Below are 19,069 nucleotides of genomic sequence, written 5' to 3' on the forward strand. Positions count from 1 at the left end.
CGTTGTCTGGCCCTGCCCCTTCCCTGATACTGTCCTCTGGGAAAGCAAGATGCTCTTACTTCCCTCTTCTCTCTTCATCAGGAGAGTGCATGTTTTCATCTTTTCCACAACCACCCACAAAGTAGATGATACATTTTTCTTCCTTTTGTGTGCAAGTTCCTTCATCAATGTGAGACAGACCGTAGTGAAGGAAACTGAAGAAATCTAAATACAACTTAACTTTAAGGGAAACCAAGATATTTAAGGAAAATTTCCTCCTACGATCTTGGTACTACACAAGTGCAAATAAATAGAGGGGGGTAATTTAAATGCAAATATCTACTGCTGAACATAAGACAAAACTCCAAAACCTGAAAAGATGCGGGACATCTTTGACCATGACCTAACATTGCCCTAATCATTAAAGCAAGAACATTTAACTTCGTTACAACACTTTTGGCATATAAATAAGCGTTCGGATTTCCAGGATTCCTGGGAATGTGCAGTCCTTTTGATTTTATAGGTTTCAAAAGTTTGCAAATCATGTCACTACTTTAGCTGTCAAAGTCCAACCATAGATTTTAAATTGGAAGACATTGACCTTGACCTCTTTATTTCAATTTCACCAACTGAAAAGCAGAGATAACAATGTTTACCTATCTCAGTGTCTTCTGACTATTAATTGCTCCTTCTGAAGCAGTTTGACTATGGAAATTTCATCCCTCGATGCTGCCTTATTACAGAGGAAGTTAAAGACTTTCTTGTTGCTGGATATGCAAGAGGCAATCAAAAGGAAATTACACTAGTCTCATAGGATGTTTCCAAAGAACAGACAACCACACGGAAGCATCTATTTCCTTTACTGAATCAGTGACAGGCTTTATTTGGAGTTGTAAAGAAAATAATACAGTCAATGAGAACACCACAGGAAGGAGATACTGCTCTCTCCGTTTGGTATTACCTGTTAACTAGCTCTGTATAGGGCGTCAGAAAGATCCTCCATACATGCCCTCTATGGATTAATGTGCTTTGAACAGTGACAGCGCTTCATTTTAATGCAGTATATCCGTACAGAAGAGTATGGATAGTAACAAAACTGAATCCAATGGAACTGCATCGAATTTACCACAGAAGTGTAGTCAGCGTTGCCTACTGACTTACCCCTCTAACTTCTTCTGTAGAAAATTAATGGAACTATATTTTCTTAAGTGGAAGAATTCTGATAAAAACAGATGCAACAGAGTAAGATATTTAAAATTGCTTAAATAACGATCACATGGGAGGTATGAGCGCTGAAGAGGTATGTTTTACAGATAATCTGCTTGCACTTCAGCATCTCATGGGATAAGTCCCATAATGTTTGTGATTTGTGAAAATTGCATTATGAAAGCACCAAGAAACAAGGGAACCATTGGGTGAGATGAACATCTATTTATTTTAACCTGGCACTATGGCAATTTAAATGATTTCAGGAAGACATTAAATAAATAATCTCCTTGAAAAGCATCACATTTCTGCAAAGATGAAAATGAGTACAATCCTGTTAGAGACAAGGAAACCTAATAGATAATGTGCATAATAGGAAAATAATAATAGCCCCACAGTTATTCTATGAGTTTCCAAACTGTTTCCAAACCACATGTATCTTTATCAGGGCACTAATTCTCTAAATCGCTTAAATACATGCACAAAGCCTTTCCAGGATATTTAAGCATATTTGTCTTTCAATACAAGCCTCTAGTTAATCGTATGATTGCATACTCTGGTGAAATGCCAGTTAACACCAGAAAGACCAATTATCTCATGAAGAGGCGGGAGAGGAAAAACAAGAAATCCTCTGAGCGTGATTCATTGCACATTCAAGGAATCGCATTTCCAAATATAGGGTGTTATTATTTTCCTACTGTACGAAGAAACAATCGCAAACTCTGAAATCCCATACTGAAGCAACAAAGTGGTTTTGTATCCCCGTGGCCTTGCTGGAGACCACAGTTTCTCAGCGTCCTGGTTTATATTTAAGAACGTAGAAGAAACAGGCAGAGAAAAATTCAATATACTGAATATAATAACTGTGTTTGTCATAAAGCCTCATTTATAATACTTGCTGGCCAGCATTCATTATGTTCTGAAAAGAAAAATATTTCCAAGGTGGCCACTTGTAGCCCTCGATGGAGCTACACCGTACGTATTCAGATGGATTTCTCTAACGGTCTCAGTGAGGAGCCATACCCTATTCCCCATCTGCCTGGCTATACAGATTTGGACAAGTCATTTAAACTATGAGTCATTTAAATTATTTCAGTAGTGCCAAAATAAGACATCTGTATGTTTGAAGCTATATTACACAAGGCTCTGCTGCATTTGAATAGCCTCTAATTCAATGTCAGCACCTATAAAATGAGCATGATATTTACCTTTACAACGTGAGCTGAGCTGCTTTGCTGAAACATGCCACTCGATGCAAGTTATACTCTAAAGCAGTTCAAATTCTCACAGGAGGGTGCATAATAAAATGAGACGGTATTTAAGAATAAATTATTGCAGAAAAACTTCAGAATAAATTATTGCAGCAAAACTTCTAGACTTTCCCCTTAATTTCTTTACTTCGTGAAATTATTTCTGTTTCTGCTTTTGTATCAGTGTTTCTCCAGTACTGGATTGCATTAGATAGCAGTGTCCAACCCCCAGTTTGAATCAGGCAAAACTGAAATAGAAAGAGGATTAAAACCATAATATTTCAGAAATAGAAACTGGGTCACATATTAAGGCTTTCTCTGGGGCTTGCCAGAAAAATTAGAATTAGGATGAATTCAGCACTGACTTCTTTACAGTTTGCTAATGCGGGGCATGTATCTGTGGTACTTCCCTGGCTTGAAGTCAAACACAGGTGTAGGTTCACCTTTACGAAACTGTAATGTCCTTAGGTCCCAAACATCCCAGGAGCAGAGAGGTGTACCGTTAGTGTCACTCAGGAGCAAGAACTTTGGGATGGAAAGGCTCGAAGCCCCCACAGTCGTGCAGGAAATCTGCAGAAGAGGAGTGAAGTCATCTTAAGCTTCAGAAGTGCAAGGGTAGACGTGCTACGCGTTTTCTCCATATGGAATAGCATCAGCAGGCTTATTCATACCAGTATCAAACCAACCTATTTTTGGTTGCATAATTTGACAATGAACGAAGAGGAATAGTTTTAGGAAAAATGTGAAGCAAATGCATGGTTTATTCCTTGTATGTGGAAAGAAATTCCTTTAGGGAGGAACAAAAGATTTTGATGTAAAGATAACATTACTTATTTATTTCAGATACCCAGCTAAGCAACGTGTTTTCACACATGTATGCAGGGAGTCCTCTGCCACACCAGAGTTCAAAAGTAAAATAACAGTTCACAAATAAATTCTCATGCACACTAATCCAGTTAAAAAACCTCTGATGATCCAATAATTATAATCCAGTCATGGAATATATGTGAGGTTTTTTTTCCTAATAATTTTTATACATGTATTAATTTCTAGTATTGTGTTCTTTTGGTAGAAGATATCAAAATACAGGAAAAGAAAATTAAACTTATAATTTGAGAAACATTTTGCTCTCCTACTCTCATTCTTCATTAGCTTTTATCCAACAAAAAGACAGCCATTGACATTTCAAACAATGAACGTTTCCACGTTATTATGTGCATGTGCAGCATTTTAAGAAATAATATGCAAAGTAAAAAAGAAAAAAGTATTTTGAAAGTGGAGATTTCTGTAATCCACTCTTCAGAGGTGGCAGAGCCCTGGACAAAGACTTTATTCAAACTTCTATTTTCCCTCAGTATTTTAATAAAACAACTTCTGAACAATAACAATAAGTTTTCACCAGTTTTCCCCCAAGAAATTCCTTAAGACAGAAACAAAGAGAAATATGAAAAGAGAAATTCCACACTGGATAATTATTGAGAAGCCTCAAGGATCTTCACCATTAGCACAGTCTACAGTAGCATATATTTGAAAAAAACAGCTCTGTGGGAGCTCAAACTCCATCCATCCATCCATCCATCATCTCTCCCTCCTTCACTTGCATTTGCTCCTCCACTGTCAGCCTTCTACCCACCACCTTCAAAAATATTAAAACAACATATAAAAGCACAACATTAGCATATTTGATGTGTCTTACAACTGCTACGACAGTTGTTCTTCACAGTCCTGAGGAAATAATCCAAAAAGAGTTAATTAAGTGGCGTCCAAACTTCCTCCAGTGAAGCTAAGCCCCCCCAACCAGTGCAGAGGAGGTGGGTGCACACCTTCCAGGTGCTCCTCGCTGTCAGGGGACTGCCCTGCCTGCTCAGGACTAGCACAATTTATTCTGAGAAACCCACCTGCTACCAACCCCTGCTATCCTCAGGGAGCTCAGCACTGGCAGGGCTTGCAAGGTTCAACTACAAGCTAAACTGAGATTAGCTAGACCCAATGTTTTTCTAGAATAGTCCATGATTTTGATTTCAAGTAGAGACAAAATACAGATTCATGTTAAAAGCAGAACACCAATTATTTTCTTTCATAGCTAGTAAATGAAATTATGAGAACTAGTATTGAATTTTTAAACTTATGTCCCTTTGTTGTATTAACTGCACAGAGACACCAATAGGCTGGTATTACAGATACTTCAAACAACATTTAATCTGACTAAGCACCAGCTGGAAAATACCAGCAACTGAGAAGACACTGACATTTAGCAAGATGATTGCTAATATTTCTTATTCTCTGGTTTCACTCTCATCATTCAACTCAAGTCTTTGGTTTCTAGGAAACATATTGCAACTTCCACCCAAAACTCCTTAGCAGATGTTACTTCTCAGATCAAGCAGGATTTCACATCAAATCTTGGCCAGAGCTTAGGAGAACTGAGGCTCCAACCCTGCTCCTTCCAAAGAACTTTGTAAGTGGGGTGTTCTTAGCAAGTTCTGCTGAATCTGTTAATTTGTAAACACTCTCCCCACCTACTCCTTCCAATCAGGTAAATATGAAAACAAATGCTGTCTCTCTTTGGGTCTTTCTAATTGATGGGAAACATTTTCTCAGTGATCTCAACTTAATTCTTAATCTTTACCTTGAATGTCGTCTTCACACGTACCTCACCAACAGTAACACTGAAGTATGGTATATCACCTGATGTCTTTTGACTAGTTTAATTGCACTTTTATGCCTCACAGCAGCTAGCCTGCTACAGCCCTAGCAAAGCATCCAAATAACAAATACATTATTTGGCATAATAAACACAGGGTTGGATTCGTTAGTCTGCCGGCCCTGCCAAGAACTCCACAACTCCACAAACTGGTTTGCTTACATCCAGGAACCAGTTTGCTTACATCCATGAGTAAATATTGTATCAAGACTAACTTCAAGCAGCTGGTTTTTGAAGCTGTGACCAGTCTGTTTTGAGGACCAACGCAAGACTTGGAGGCAGTAATGCTGAAAGCACAAATTGCTATCAGTCTGTCTCAAAAAAATCAAGAAGACGCTGTCAGTAAAAAGCAATACTCCATCTCTGTTAGTCCCTTATTTCCCTCAGTGCCTACGTTTCCTCCACAGAGGCACCTGTGGTGACCTGCGGCACGGACCAGGTTAGCGTTGGGGTGATGCTGGCTTACGTCCTGCCACCGATCCCATTCCCTGCGTTGGCCTTTAGGAGGCTTCAGCTCCTCTCCCATCTGTGAAGATGGGCAGATCGCTCGAGAGAGGTTTCCTTGTGCTCTGAATACTTCTTCTGGCGGCGCTGGTGGAAGTGCCAAAGAGCGGCCCAGTGCCCACTTCTGTGCATCTCAAAAAAAAGAGCTTTTACAAGCCATTCAACAGAGAAAGAAAGGAAGGAAGCGAGACGGCTCTTATGTTGAACAGTGTGGTATTGCTACGACTGCTCGTACTGCCAGGTAACGATACGCTGCTCCATCCTTTCATATGCTCCAGCACCAACCTACAAAGCAACGGGTGAAGAGCCAACTGGCTGCAGAAAAACCTATATCTGATGTGCAACCGAGAATTTATAAAACCCTTGAATCACTGAACCCGCTTAAGTTGCCAATTTGTGGGAATACACCAGGAAGGTGCATAAACAGCATAAATGGCTTACCAACGAATGATAACTAAGCCTCAGATTCTCATCTGGTAGGTTTTTACAGCCAGATAAACTCAGAAATAGAGAGAAATACACTCAGAATTTCAACAGTAAATGCATAGATATCAGATGGGTAAAAATAAAACATAAGCAGGCTTCTTGTTAATCAGAAATTTCAGATACTTAAGCAACGTAAGCAACCAAACCTAAATATTTTTTTATCTAATTTTATTAAGAAAGCCAATGCTTTTGTTATGACTAGATCTCATTTTTAAGAATACTGGCAATAAATTTCAGTGTGTTGTGAATTTTTTCCTTACGTTAAATTACCGAATGTGAAAAGGACACCTAACACTCACTGAATCTTGATACTAATTTTACTATTGCACATGAATCTCATTAAATCTCAATCTCAGAATTGTTTATCAATAAAATGGCTTACAAAACTTAATGAGGCAAATTGGGGGCACCCAATGCTGTAGTCATTCCAAAAATTGCTTTCTTCAAGGGAAGCTCTGGCTGCATAGGGACAGGTGGGATCTGCTCTGGATATTTTAATTTCCTGTCTTGTTAATTCCCAGTAATAAATTTTTATGAGCTACTGGTGATGATAATGACTAATAATTCTGGGCTATTTGCTTTAAGATTATAATCTTCATTTCTTTGCTTTTATTACAACGTTTATAAACACCAGCATTTAACTGCACTGATGTTAACTGGTATCTTTTCTGGATGAAAGGTTTGAGGCTGCCCTCTTACAAATGCCATAAAAATGGCGCTTTTTTTTTCATAATTTGAAAGCATTTGCAGACTTAACCTATGGCCTTTCTTCACATTGTTTTAATTTGATTTGCATAGTGAAGCACAAATGACAAGAAACCCCGTTTGCTACCTACAAGCTGTGTCACTGAAGGAACTGAGAAACCAGGCATAATCTATGCCAAACCTAGAACCGTGCCCAAGCAGACTAGCCTCGGTGGGAGCCTCTACGCTGACAAGATATACAGCTGCAGCATCACCTTAGAGAACCATGTAACAGTTTATGTCCAATTAGCTGCACCTTTCCGTGGTAGCTTATTGTCAAGCAGCACAGAGATTAAATAATTTGAACTACAGTCTCAACAGCAGTTGTAAAAGTGAAAAATTCAATGGCAAACACAGTGTCTGCTCTGTGCTAGCCTGACACCTTGCTTTGAAAGCTCAAGCAATATAGCACTATTCTTTGAGAGAAAGGATGAAAGCGTCAAGCTTCGGCGAGAGAAAACAGTTTTCATGTCTGAGGTCCTCGCAGAACCACTACAGCTGTGGGAGTGAACTGATTCATTTCTTCTCCATTAATAAGCCAATAAGGTAAACTCTGAACTGAGACTAAAAATAAGCATGAATTTTCAGAATGAAACATCTTTTCTTACACTGAAATAACACTTGTTTCCCTCTAGTAAGAATAAGAGTTTTTTCAGGGTTGGGTTTTGGGGGCAGGGGGGGTGTTTGCGATTCAAAGTTACTGCTGCCTGCATCTTTGTTAACATATTTCATGTAAAAAAAAATAATCTGCTAAATAAAGTAAATCTTTATATATACTTTATAAAGGAAATATTTATAATTTAAATTATAATTTAAATAATTATAATTTAAATTATAATTTAAATAATTATAATGTAAATTATTATTTAAATTATAATTTAAATTATAATTTAAATTATTTTTTAAAATAAATAATCTTTATTTATAAATCTATATCAGGTATTTTGATGAATCAGTTCTTACAGATGAGCTGAATCTTCACCCCCCAAATTTTTTTCCCCTCTAGTTAAAATTTTTTTTTTTTTTATTTTTCTGCTCTTCAAAGTTACTAGAGCCAAATATCTTCCTGAGCTTCTATGATGAGTTCAGGCTGAGAACAATGCAAATGCTCCCTGCCAGCTGCAGGGTCTCATGGAAAAAATGAAGTTCTTCCAGAATGCAAATATGAGTCTAAGAAATGACATTCTGTTGAGCAGATCAGTGGCCATGCTAACTGAGTAAGAAACAAAGAGTTAACTGAATGGAGCCCTTAAACTATGTGAATGCAAATACCTAACAAATTGATAGGCAATAAGAGCAAAAAGTTGATCCTATGGAGATGTCATGCTGCAGGTAAAGTCGACTCAGAAGCATTTGATTTGGGAACAGACACATCCAGCAGTATCAGAGTAAGGGCCTTTCTCTACACACGTAACTGGAGACTGGCAGTGGTAGGTAATATACGTCAGCTGTGATCTCAGAGGTGTCTGGAGGTGGGAGAACAGTTTAATCTCCTTTCTTCCCAGTTTAGCTGCTTTGCAGAAGCAGCCAATCAGGGAGCTATTTATTGCTAATTCTGATCACCGATATCCTTCTGGTAGGCACGGGGCTAACCCCACCAGTTAGAGATCAGCAAGAAGTCACTGGCTTTGTGTCACCCATGACGTCTGGTTCACATGATGTTTTCATGAAAGACTGTAAACACCTACTACTTGGCCTCCTTTAATCACAGTGACATTCTACTTTCCATTCATACCTTCTTTTAATGAAAAAGTGTGTATCACACTCTACCTCACCTCATGCAGAAATAGCAGCTTCTAGCAGGAGCTGGACCCTGGACGTTCATTCACCTGCTGAAGCGTGTCATGTATATGACGGTCGCTTCAAAGTGCTCTTGAAGAAACCAAATATCCTGGTTTGTTGGCCAAAAGGTTTTCCCTCACCATTTCCCTGCCGGAGAACAGTGCTAATCCGTGGTATTTGAAAGGGACAAAGGTTTCAGAAGAACTGTAACAAAGCAGGAGCTCAGTTTATACATGCATTATGCCTCTCAACCTAATCTCCAAATGCCTTCCATAAAAAGTACGTGCCTGACATCTCTACAGTTGGTAAACTGTCAAGACTGTGTTATGTGATTTAATGAATTATTTGCTTTAAAGTAAGCTCTCCCTCAAAGCATTCAAATTCTGTATAATCATTTTCCTTAGTTTCAATATTTATTTAAAAAGACGAATGCTACACAGGCTAATCGTATTCCTGCAAAGTTTCACACACATCTCTGTAACCACAGCTTTCCGGACCACGCAATTTGTGCTGAAGGCCCAGTGGCAGCCTCTCCCTCACCTGCCCCGGGTACCGCCGGCCCCACTCCCCCCCCCCCCGCCCCGCCTCTCCCACCCGCGGGTGGGCTTGCAGCGGGCGGTCTCTCCGCACGGAAGCGCGCCCACGGCCGCGGTGCGAGGCACGCCGCGGGACTGAGAGGCCGGGCGGCTCAGCGGGCCCTGCGCGGAGCTCGGAGGTGCGCTGGGAATTCAGGTGTTCCCACCTGGCAGCTGCAATTCCCTTGCGCGGCGCGGAAGGAGCAGCCGCGGCAGCTGCCCGCTCCCCCCCCGGCAAAGCGCTTCTACACCGCGCCCCTGATGTCAGCGCGCTAAGCCGGAGCCCAAATCTTCTCAAAGAGATGCTGAGCGGATTACGGGCCAGGAGTTTGCCAACTGCCTCCTCTCCCCAGACCTGCCCTGCCTGCTGGCAGCCTCTCCCCGCTTATCTCAGCCGCCGCTCTGCCGGACCGCCGGCGGTAAGCGGGCCCGGACCGCCCCCCACACCCCCCCGCCCCGGGGAAACCTCGGGCGGCAGCATGCTCCGTCCCGGGGGCGGCCGGCCACCGGGCTGCTGCAGGGCGACCCGCGGGAGGGGCCTGAAACTTGCGTGAGGTTGGGGGGGGGGGGGGGTGGGCAGAGAAAGCCCCTGCCCGCCGCGGGTTTGCACGGGGAAGAGCCGCAACTCCCGGCCGGGCAGCGCTCGGCGGGCGGGCGGGGGGCTGCCGGGGGCGCCGGCCGCCGTGAGAGAACCGGCGGAACCGGGGCCGCTGGCCGCGGGGCCGGGCGCCGCTCGGGGCGGAGAGGAGCTCCCGCGTCCCGGCCCCGGGGCCACCATGGTGCTGCTGTCGGGGGACGGGGAGCAGCTGGCCGGGGAGCGGGTCTGCCCCGCGCCGGCGGCGGCGGCGGAGGTGCCCAGCGCCGAGGCGGAGAGCAGCCCCGAGCAGGGGGCGGCGGGGGCTGCCGCCGAGGGGCTGGACGAGGAGGAGGACGAGGAGGAGTATGAGGAGGAGGAAGAGGATTGCGAGGAGTACGAGGACTTCTCCGAGCTGCCCGACACCTGCAGCATCGCCTCGGACGACTCCTTCTACCCGCCGAGGGGGCTGGAGGACGAGGAGGACGAGGATCGCTGGTCCCTGGAGCGGGGGGAGCGCGACAGCCCCGAGGGGCTCAGCTTCTTCCGAGCCTGCTGCACCAACAACGCCGTCGTGCTCAAGGCGCTCATCCGCCAAGGCCCCGAGGAGGAGGAGGTGCGGGAGACCGACCGCAACCGCCGGGTGAGCATCCCGCGCCGTGCCCGCCCCCGGCCGCCGCGGCACCCCCGCGGAGGGGAGAGCATCTCCGCTGCCGCGTCACCCCCGAATCCCCCGCGGAGCAGAGCCGGGGGAGGGGGCGGGGGCAGGCGTGCGTGGGTTGGGTGACACTGCAGCCCCGTGGGGGACAGGACCCGCTGCAGCGGGGACGGGAGAAGGGCTTGAAGCTTCGCCCTGCTAGGTGTGGCTTTCCGTCTCTGGCAAAGGAAGGGTCTGGTTTATGGCAGGAGAGAAAGGTTGAGATTCCAGTTTTCCCACCATCGGTTTTGAGTTTCGCCTTGCTTTCCCACAGTTTACCGGGGAGAGTGGTATCACTAGTAACGGTCGTGTTCAGCAGTGCTAAACCTTCCTCTTGGCTGCGCAGCCCATCCCCGGCAGTACTTCACGCTTTTCACTTGAAGAATTTGAACAACTGTTCAAAGTTTGTGGTTTCTTTCTTTTTTTGTGTTTTGTTTGTTTGTTTAGCTCCCCCCAAAATGTAAGCTTGCTCCCACGTCCTAGAATGCCAAGCAGGGCTTGGGGTATTCCTGTGCTAAAATCAGACTTTTCGGAGTTCTTCTGGTATGTGTTTTGTTGTCGGTGGCCTATTTTTAGATTTTGTGTCACTACAAGGTTTGTGATTCAGTTTTTGCCTCTTTCTCAAGTTAATTGCAGGGACAGAAGTGTACTTCACTAAATCAGAAGGTGAAAACTTGGGAAAGATTTCCTGGGTAGTGCGTAACTGAGACATTTGAGCAACAATATTGAAGATTAGCAATAGCAACTTCTCTCACTAGTATTACTACAATTTATATTAAAACTAAGATTTTTTTTTTTTGAGATTCTTTATGCAAACTACAAGTAATTTTCTCCAACTAGGCTGTGACAGGAATATGTTGAAAGAAAGCCTGCGTGATTTTAGCTGGGCAACTGACTTGTACATTCTGGCAAAATAAGTGGTCTTTGCATCAAAAATAATGCAATAATTAGGGTTAGGGGCTGTTTGGAGAGGGGCTTTTTTGTGTCTTAGGTGTATGTACTTGTAGGACTTTTCCTACAAAATAGCTTTACTTCCTCCCCAAAGGATTGGTTTTAATACAGATTTTTAGTGATCTGGTTTACAGTAAACTTCTGCAACAGATACAAATACAAGAAGTTGTATTAACACATGTGAGGGGGCAGCGAACTATGGCACGGGCATGGGAACGAGCAGCAGAGGGTAGAAATGTTTTAAATCAACTTTTCTGCCCAAGCCAACACACGGTGTAGTTATACTCTTAGTAACACGCGAGATCCAAACATACATCGCAGGAGATTTTGAAGATCCTGCAGATACGTCTACCCTGTATGTGAGGTCTGGGCCTCAGCAGGAGCCCAAACCCAGCCCCGGCACGGTGTGGACGCTCGCCTCCGCTGAGGTCCATTGCTTCAGCGTGCCTCAAGTGTGTGATGGTGGGCGAGCTTTGGCCCCATTGTACGTGTGGCGTAAAAGGGCAAGTGTCCCACAGCTGTCCTTTCTGAAAGGGTGGCCTTCCCTCCCAGCAGAGGGGATGCAGCTGGCTGTGAAGCTGGAGGCATCCTCCGTCTCAGGGCTGGGGTCGTGCAGAGCCGAGTCAGGGGGTATGGACAAGTTCAGCATAAGCATCAGCCCTCATCCCACAGCAGCGCCTTCTGCAGAGGTGGTCAGAGCAGGGTAGTGGTAGTGAAAACTGTGAATTTGCCTGGTTGGACAGCCCTTCCTTCACTATCCCACTTCCCAAAAAGCAAATTATTCTTCTTTATTCTTCTTTATCTCTCCAGCTTCCCAGAAAAGAAACAAAATTGTAGCTTGAATCCCTTGCGTCCAAACTGAAAGTTCCTCTTATTTGTTGATACAGTTAAAAAAAAAAAAAAAAAAAAGTTTTTTTTCTACCTAAGCAAATATTCCATTTGACCTGAAATTAAAATTTGACATCAAGTTTTGTTTTCTGGGGTTTTTTTATGAAAACAAAACAAAAGAAGTTCTGTAACTCAGCAACTTCTGGAAGCCTCTTTAATGATGTGGAAGACATGAATCCAGTTTCTCTCTCTACATGAGGGGATATAAACACTCACGAAGTGCCCTAGTCACAGCAGTGCGGAGCAGGACAGTCTAACTTTTCCAGACAGATGTGAATGGGATAGGAGCAACCTTTCTGCTAGGAAGCTGAAACATCAGGTGTGACTGCAGTCCCGACATCCTCACAGGGAACATCAGTGCAAATTCACATTATTTTGCAACAGAAAACCACCTTTTTCAGAGAATTTTACCCGACAAAAGGGAAGTTTTGCTCAGGTTGTTTATCGCCCTTTCTGTGGAATTTTTGCAGCTCTTGAATTTGCATTGCACATTAGCCGTAAACAAAACTTAGTTTTACTGCCAAAAAGTCACGGTACAAATTACATACACCGCTGCCGTGGTTCAGCCCCAGCCGGGAGCTGAGCACCACGCGGCCGCTCGCTCACTCCTTCCCCAGCCCAGTGGGATGGGGAGCAGAATTGGAAGAAAAAGGTAAAACTTGTGGGTTGGGATAAGGACAGTTCACTGGGACAGCAAAGGGAGAGGAAAACAACAACAGCAGTACTTATCACACAATATACAAAGCGGGTGATACACAATGCAATTTGCTCGCTGCCTGGAACCGATGCCCAGCCGGTTGCAGCGGCTCCTCCTCCCCGGCCAGCCCCCCTTTATATACCAAGCATGATGTCATATGGTATGGAATATCCCTTTGGCTAGTTTGGGTCACCTGTCCTGGCTGTGTCCCCTCCCAGCTCCTTGTGAAAATTAACTCTATCCCAGCCGAAACCCAGGACAACCAGTTGTGCTAAGGAAATTTTTCAGTTGCTGAAATCTGTACTGTTGGCTTTCAGCATCTTCTTTCACCAGGATAATGTTTGTTTACAATGCTATCTGGCATATATTTATCGCAAAGCATCTTTTCTTTTGTCTTTTATTTTTTACACTGTGAATAAATAAGATGAACTTTTGTTTCTTCTGAGATCTTGTTTCTTTTCTGTGAGGCAGGAGAGAGAAGGAAGAATAACTTACTTTTTGAGAAGTGGGATGGCGAAGGGAGGGCTGTCCAACTGAGTATATTAACTATTTTCACAACTCTGATCTGATAACCTCTGTTAAGTTCAGTTTTGGTTTCACAACTTAATTTTTTTTTTCCTTCAAAATAGACAAAACATGTAACAGGCTATGGTAGTAAGACAATACTGTATTTTGATTCTGAATGTAATTAAATACAACTCACAAAACATAACAAGAACAAGAAAATTTCTAAAGATTAAATATTTTAAATGAGTTTGCACACGAACAACTGGAGTTTTGTTATTGTTTTGGTTTTAAATTTTTACCTCGTCCCTAAAGTGTAAATGTATAAATTTAGGATTCAGAAGGAATTATTTCCAGAAACGCTAAGATCCAGAGGTAACTTTACTTATTTTTTCATCCATCCTTTTTATTGAAATACATCTATTCTCTCTTTTGAGTCAATTTTCCCAGCCTGGACAGTGTCTTGTCATGGGGTTTCTGCAGAAACGTATTTTTCTCATGCTCTGTTCGTGAGCGGCAGAACCACCTGCCAGGGACAGTTTTTCATTAAATTCACCTTCCTGCAGTAAACCAGGCTCCACAACATCCGATTTATTAGTCACTACATGTAGCCTGAAGACCGGTACCTGCCCTGTTTCGTTTTCATTACTGTCAAGACAACAACAGTTTATCCATCCCTGTCTGCGCAGGATCCCCAAGGGCTGATCCCTGCATCTTCTGCTGCACTGCCACGTGTATACGGAGTCCCGAAAGACTGGCTTGGTACTGCTCGTTTCCTCTCCTTGCCAAATCTAATTTTGAAATATTTGGAAAACAACTACGACAGCATATAATATACTAATTGTAGATCATGCAGGGCGGCCTCTCATTCACTAATGTGGATGTATTTACCTGCCCCAGGCTGGCAATAAAGAGGGATTTGCAAACATATAGGAGAAGATAAAATTGTGGCTCTGGGGAAATCTCCTGATCTGGCTGAGACCAAAGAGTGGTCTGGAAAATGCTTTCCTCTACATGCTGGGACTGGTTTTGTCTCCTTACTAGCCACATTTCTAGAATTTCAGATATTTGCATCTCAGAAGCTTAACACCACTTCATATTAAATCTTGCCTGGAGGCCAGAATTATATATACTTAGAAAGACAGAGTTTTAAAATCTGGTGTTACCTAACTGCAGAATGAAAGCAAATTTAGAAATTTGCCATGACAATAGAGAAGGCGATAAGGGATGGGAGTGAGAGAGAGAAAAGAAGGCAAAGAACATTCTCATGTCGGATTGAAAGTAATCACTGCAGCTCATCTGTAGAAAGGTTTTGTGTTAACCATTCATGTGGTATAGTCTGTATTAGTAGATATTCTGTAACTCTGTATTTTAGACTTGATGTATGTATGAAAATATTCTGCTGTAGTCTTTTTCAGCTTTTTATTTTTTATGTCATTGTTCAATGAATCTTTCATCCGGTTTCATAGACAGCTAGGAACCAATTTGCAATTAAAGAGTTTATTGTTGTAAGTATACCTTTACCTAGTGGAGATCCTACATTTGTGATCTTTATTTTGTCCCCTTAAAAGGTGTGAAGACAAAATAATCTATGTGGCTCAGCTTGTAAGCTCTTTCTTCTCCTTTCAGAAAATATTCCTAAATCCATATATGAGCACAGTTAGCTTTTCCCAATAATGCTTTATAGAGGATGCTGTTGATCAGCACTGCTCTGGAGTAAGTTTTCCTTTGAGGCATGTAGTTCTGCAGCTCTGTCACTAAGCAGGTCTGGATTTGTTTGTTTTTTCTTCTCTCCTTTTACTGCTGAAGGAAGAAAACAGAGTTTTGAAGGTTATTTTTGTTCTTGATCTAAATTTCTTTTGATTTCCCCTCTCATGATGCTTAGTAGAAAAAACAAATGAAGAATAACCTGGGGAGGGACAATGATGCATCAAAAACCTGGAAGTTGCTGTTACTGACTAAGCATCAACAAAGTAGTCACGTCCTGGCTAGAAACCTACTTGAAAAGCGTGTGAGAACGTAGGGTTGTGCCAGCCGTGGAAGTAAGCCCAGAGAAGTAGGAGCAGGAGAGAAGTTTCCTGAGGGGCAGTTCACACCATGGTGTAGTGCATGAATTAGGAAGATGGTTTCCCCGTTGTCCTTCTCTCCTCAGCAGAGAGCAGTGGGTTTCTCCAGAGGGTGATTTAGGTTTCTATGTTATGCCCATGCTCTAACTGCTGTCCCCTCACCTCCTGCCAAAAGCCTCCCTCTGCTGACTTTTGAGAGAGTTTGCAGAGACTGGGCACATGAGACTCCTCATCTGGGCATCGTGCACACCTCCTGAAGTGGACACGATGCCTTGGGGAGCATCAGAGAGCAACCCCCTGAATCGAGCGGAGGTGTTTCTCTGAATGCAGCCTAGGTCTGTTTGCGTGTTGCTGGCCGTAAAAGGACATTTTGGAATGGCATCGCTCACCCAGTCTCCTTATTGGCCCCGTGACGGCGTTGGAGGCATCGGGCATGTCACACTGGTCTCCCTGCCCTGTCCTGCAGACTGCTCCTCCGCAACTCGGCGAGTTTAGGGAGCGTTACCCTTCAGAGTTTTTCACAGAGAGATGCACAGTGAGTTCTTCATGGAGTTGACGCCCAAATTCATCTTTGCCAAAAGGGCTGTGCTCCCAAAATTGTGACTGTCTGAGAAGGACAGGGTGCCAGTGCTTCAGTTCCCACTTCTTGGGTACGGGAATATTGCGCTGGATAATGCTTTTCGGGAAAGTCACAAAGTGCCCAAGTCACAAAAAGTGCCCGAGCTTGTATAACACTCCGTTAACCTGTTTTTATTATTTTTGTTGCCTTCACATTGTTAACTTGCAAAAATAAAAAATTAGGAGTCCAGCATTTTGTGGTGAGGGATAAAGATCTCCTTGCCACATACTGCTTTTCCGTCATCATGGCATATAGCATAAGTCACCCCATGTCAGAAAAAGGATGTGAAGAAAATCATCTGCTACAGTGCTGGGAACTTTTTCATATTTTTATAGGCAGTTTCAGTTCTCTCATAATCTCTCATACAAGGTATTTTCGTGGGAAGGATTGTATTGAAACTTAATGTTGTGACACTAAACCATGAAAGGGAATTTTTTAGGGTGGAAATAGTTTTAAAAAGACCCTAATGGCAAGAGTAATCTAATTTAAATCCTTCAGAAAAGTACAGAACTACCCAAATACACTGCAAAAAGTCCCTGGAAATATGTATGTGTTTAAAAAAGGAGTGAGTGAGCAAAGCGAGGCAAGGAATAATTGTCAAAACACCGAAACTGCTCAAAACAAATTGGGAACCCTTCAAATACTGTAATTACACCTGAAGGGAAACCACCAGAAAGGAACACATAGAGCATGGAAAATATAAAGTCAGTTGGCTAAGAGAGAATCCAGTGAGCAAACCAGAGTATGGACCAGATTGATACAGACAGGCACTCAGAGGCGTTGCAGAAGAGCGTGGGCAGGTTAGCTGTCTGCCTGCCCTCGTCTGCGTTCGTCTGAAGTGTTAGGTGAGTAATGCCTTTGTAACTCTGGCACAGAAACATATCTTTTAAAAGAACTTAACTGAAGAAGAAGTATATGTGCAGAACATGATTTCTACGGAGTAAAGAGAACAATTAATAAGGACCATGAGGGTGCTTAGACACAAAGAATAGAAATGCAGGCCTTTAGCAGACCACTGGAAATGTGTGACCAGACCTGCTGCATCCTCCATGCAGGAGGATAGACAGGTAGTAAGATATAATAATAGACAGGTTGTAAGATGTAATTTGTACTTGCTGTAAAAAGCAGCATGAGCTAACAGATATAACTCTTATGGAAATTGATAGATATGGATCTGAAGACCTCATCAACATGAGAAAGTTGTACAAATTTAATCTAGTTTCAAGTGATGCAGCTTTTAGAGAAATTAGATGAAGAGCAGTTTCCTTGAAGAATTTTGACAAATTGCTTAATGCAAAGTATACGGAACAGGAGGGATGGTTTTAGCCTGGCAGCAGCCCAGAAGTAAAGGTCATAGCAATCTTTTGTTCTTCTTTAAGCAGTGTTTCACATTAGTATCTTAAATCAAGTATTGGGACTTGCAGAGCTCCTCAGAGGTGCAGCACTGATCCTGGTTACCCAGCTGAGCACAGGTTGACTCCAGGTATAATAAAATGTAGCTGCATTTAGAATCTAATGATAGTCTAACAAGACTGGTTGTTTGGGACATCTGTCATCAATCATTATGACAGATCTATAATGGTGTCTTTAACAGAACAGGCCTCTAACACAGGTAAGAAATGTGACCTCAAGATGCCTTACTGCATGCTTCCAGGAGAATCTCTCAGGTTTATTTCACAATGCACAATGTGACACTGCTGATTCCTTCATCCCATTGGGAAATGGAAATTTATATTCATATGGAAGAATTACTCAAGAAGGAATATTGGCACTAATTTTCTCCCTTAAAGGTCCCTAAGATCCTTTCCCTGAACTTTTATTGAGGCAGAAATTCAAGATTTACATAAATTTGAGGTTCTTGTAGCTTGGTATTTAAAAAAGGGTTTTTTGGAAGTAATGCACAGACATTGTAGATATCTAGGCAACTTCAGACAAAAGTTTTGCAATTTGTGATGCTGAAACTGCAAAAAAGAGTAGGTCTAAAAGAACTTAAGAGGCAGAAAGGCGCTTCAGAAAAGTCCATGAAGAGCACTTTCTTTCTTTAGAAAAGTCAGGTTTAAATCCTGCAATAAAGGAGATATAGAAGAAGAAAGTGATATTGCTCTCCTTATTGCTTCTGGTGGGACTGAAGTCTCCCATGCAGAAGACTTGGGTTTTTAACCGCAGCCTGATACAGGATAAGAAAACCCTAGAAACATCCTGGGACATGAAAAAAAAAGGTTATTTTTCCTTTTTTTCTGTCTATCCCAGCAGTCCTGTATCTTCTTATAGCAGTAAATAAGCAATGTTTATAATTTCTTCCCAGTTCTGCTTTGCCTCCCTATTATTGCTCTAAATCTAAGTGTTGTGGTTCTGGCTTTTCAGCTCCATACAACGCACAGAGCATTGGTAGCGTCAACGGTGCCTTAAAACTGGACCTCTCCAAAAAGGTCTGGGAATTCTCCTTAATGTAAAATTACTGATGAAGTAACCGCTGGTTGACGTTGCTTGGTGGCTTTGGGGTGGCCTCAGAGAAGTGGGCTGTTCTCAGTGGTTATTGAGGGGTCCTCCAGCTGGCCTGGCTTTGGACTGAGAGTCCTCAGAGGCAGAGCTGAGCGTGCTTCTTCTTTCCAGAGTATAATCACATCTGTGACAGAGTTTGTGTGGCCTGAAACCTGCCAGAGGTGTTCAGCCCATCTTCCCAGAGAGGACAAAGGCAGGGAGTTTTTGAAGGACAGGCACTTGGGTTTCGGTTGTATTTACAATTCACCCCTAAGCAGAAACCAACCACAAAACTTGGAGCTTAAAAACTATTTTGGGTATGAGTAAGTTTTAAAAGGCGTGATTTTAGAGACCCCACATCT

At 42.9% G+C, this 19,069-nt stretch overlaps 1 protein-coding gene across 1 annotated transcript in view; it reads left to right on the forward strand.

Annotated features, from left to right (window-relative positions):
* Positions 1-9,909: 9,909 nt before the first annotated feature.
* Positions 9,910-19,069, forward strand: part of ANKRD33B (ankyrin repeat domain 33B) — a 48,007-nt gene continuing 38,847 nt past the window's right edge. Inside the window, exon 1 of the mRNA XM_075747119.1 lies at positions 9,910-10,447. Coding sequence (XP_075603234.1) covers positions 10,007-10,447 — 441 coding nt within the window. The 5' untranslated portion in view covers positions 9,910-10,006. The remainder of the gene's footprint in view (positions 10,448-19,069) is intronic.

Source organism: Balearica regulorum, chromosome 2, assembly GCF_011004875.1.
Source record: "Balearica regulorum gibbericeps isolate bBalReg1 chromosome 2, bBalReg1.pri, whole genome shotgun sequence".
Classification (NCBI taxonomy): domain Eukaryota; kingdom Metazoa; phylum Chordata; class Aves; order Gruiformes; family Gruidae; genus Balearica; species Balearica regulorum.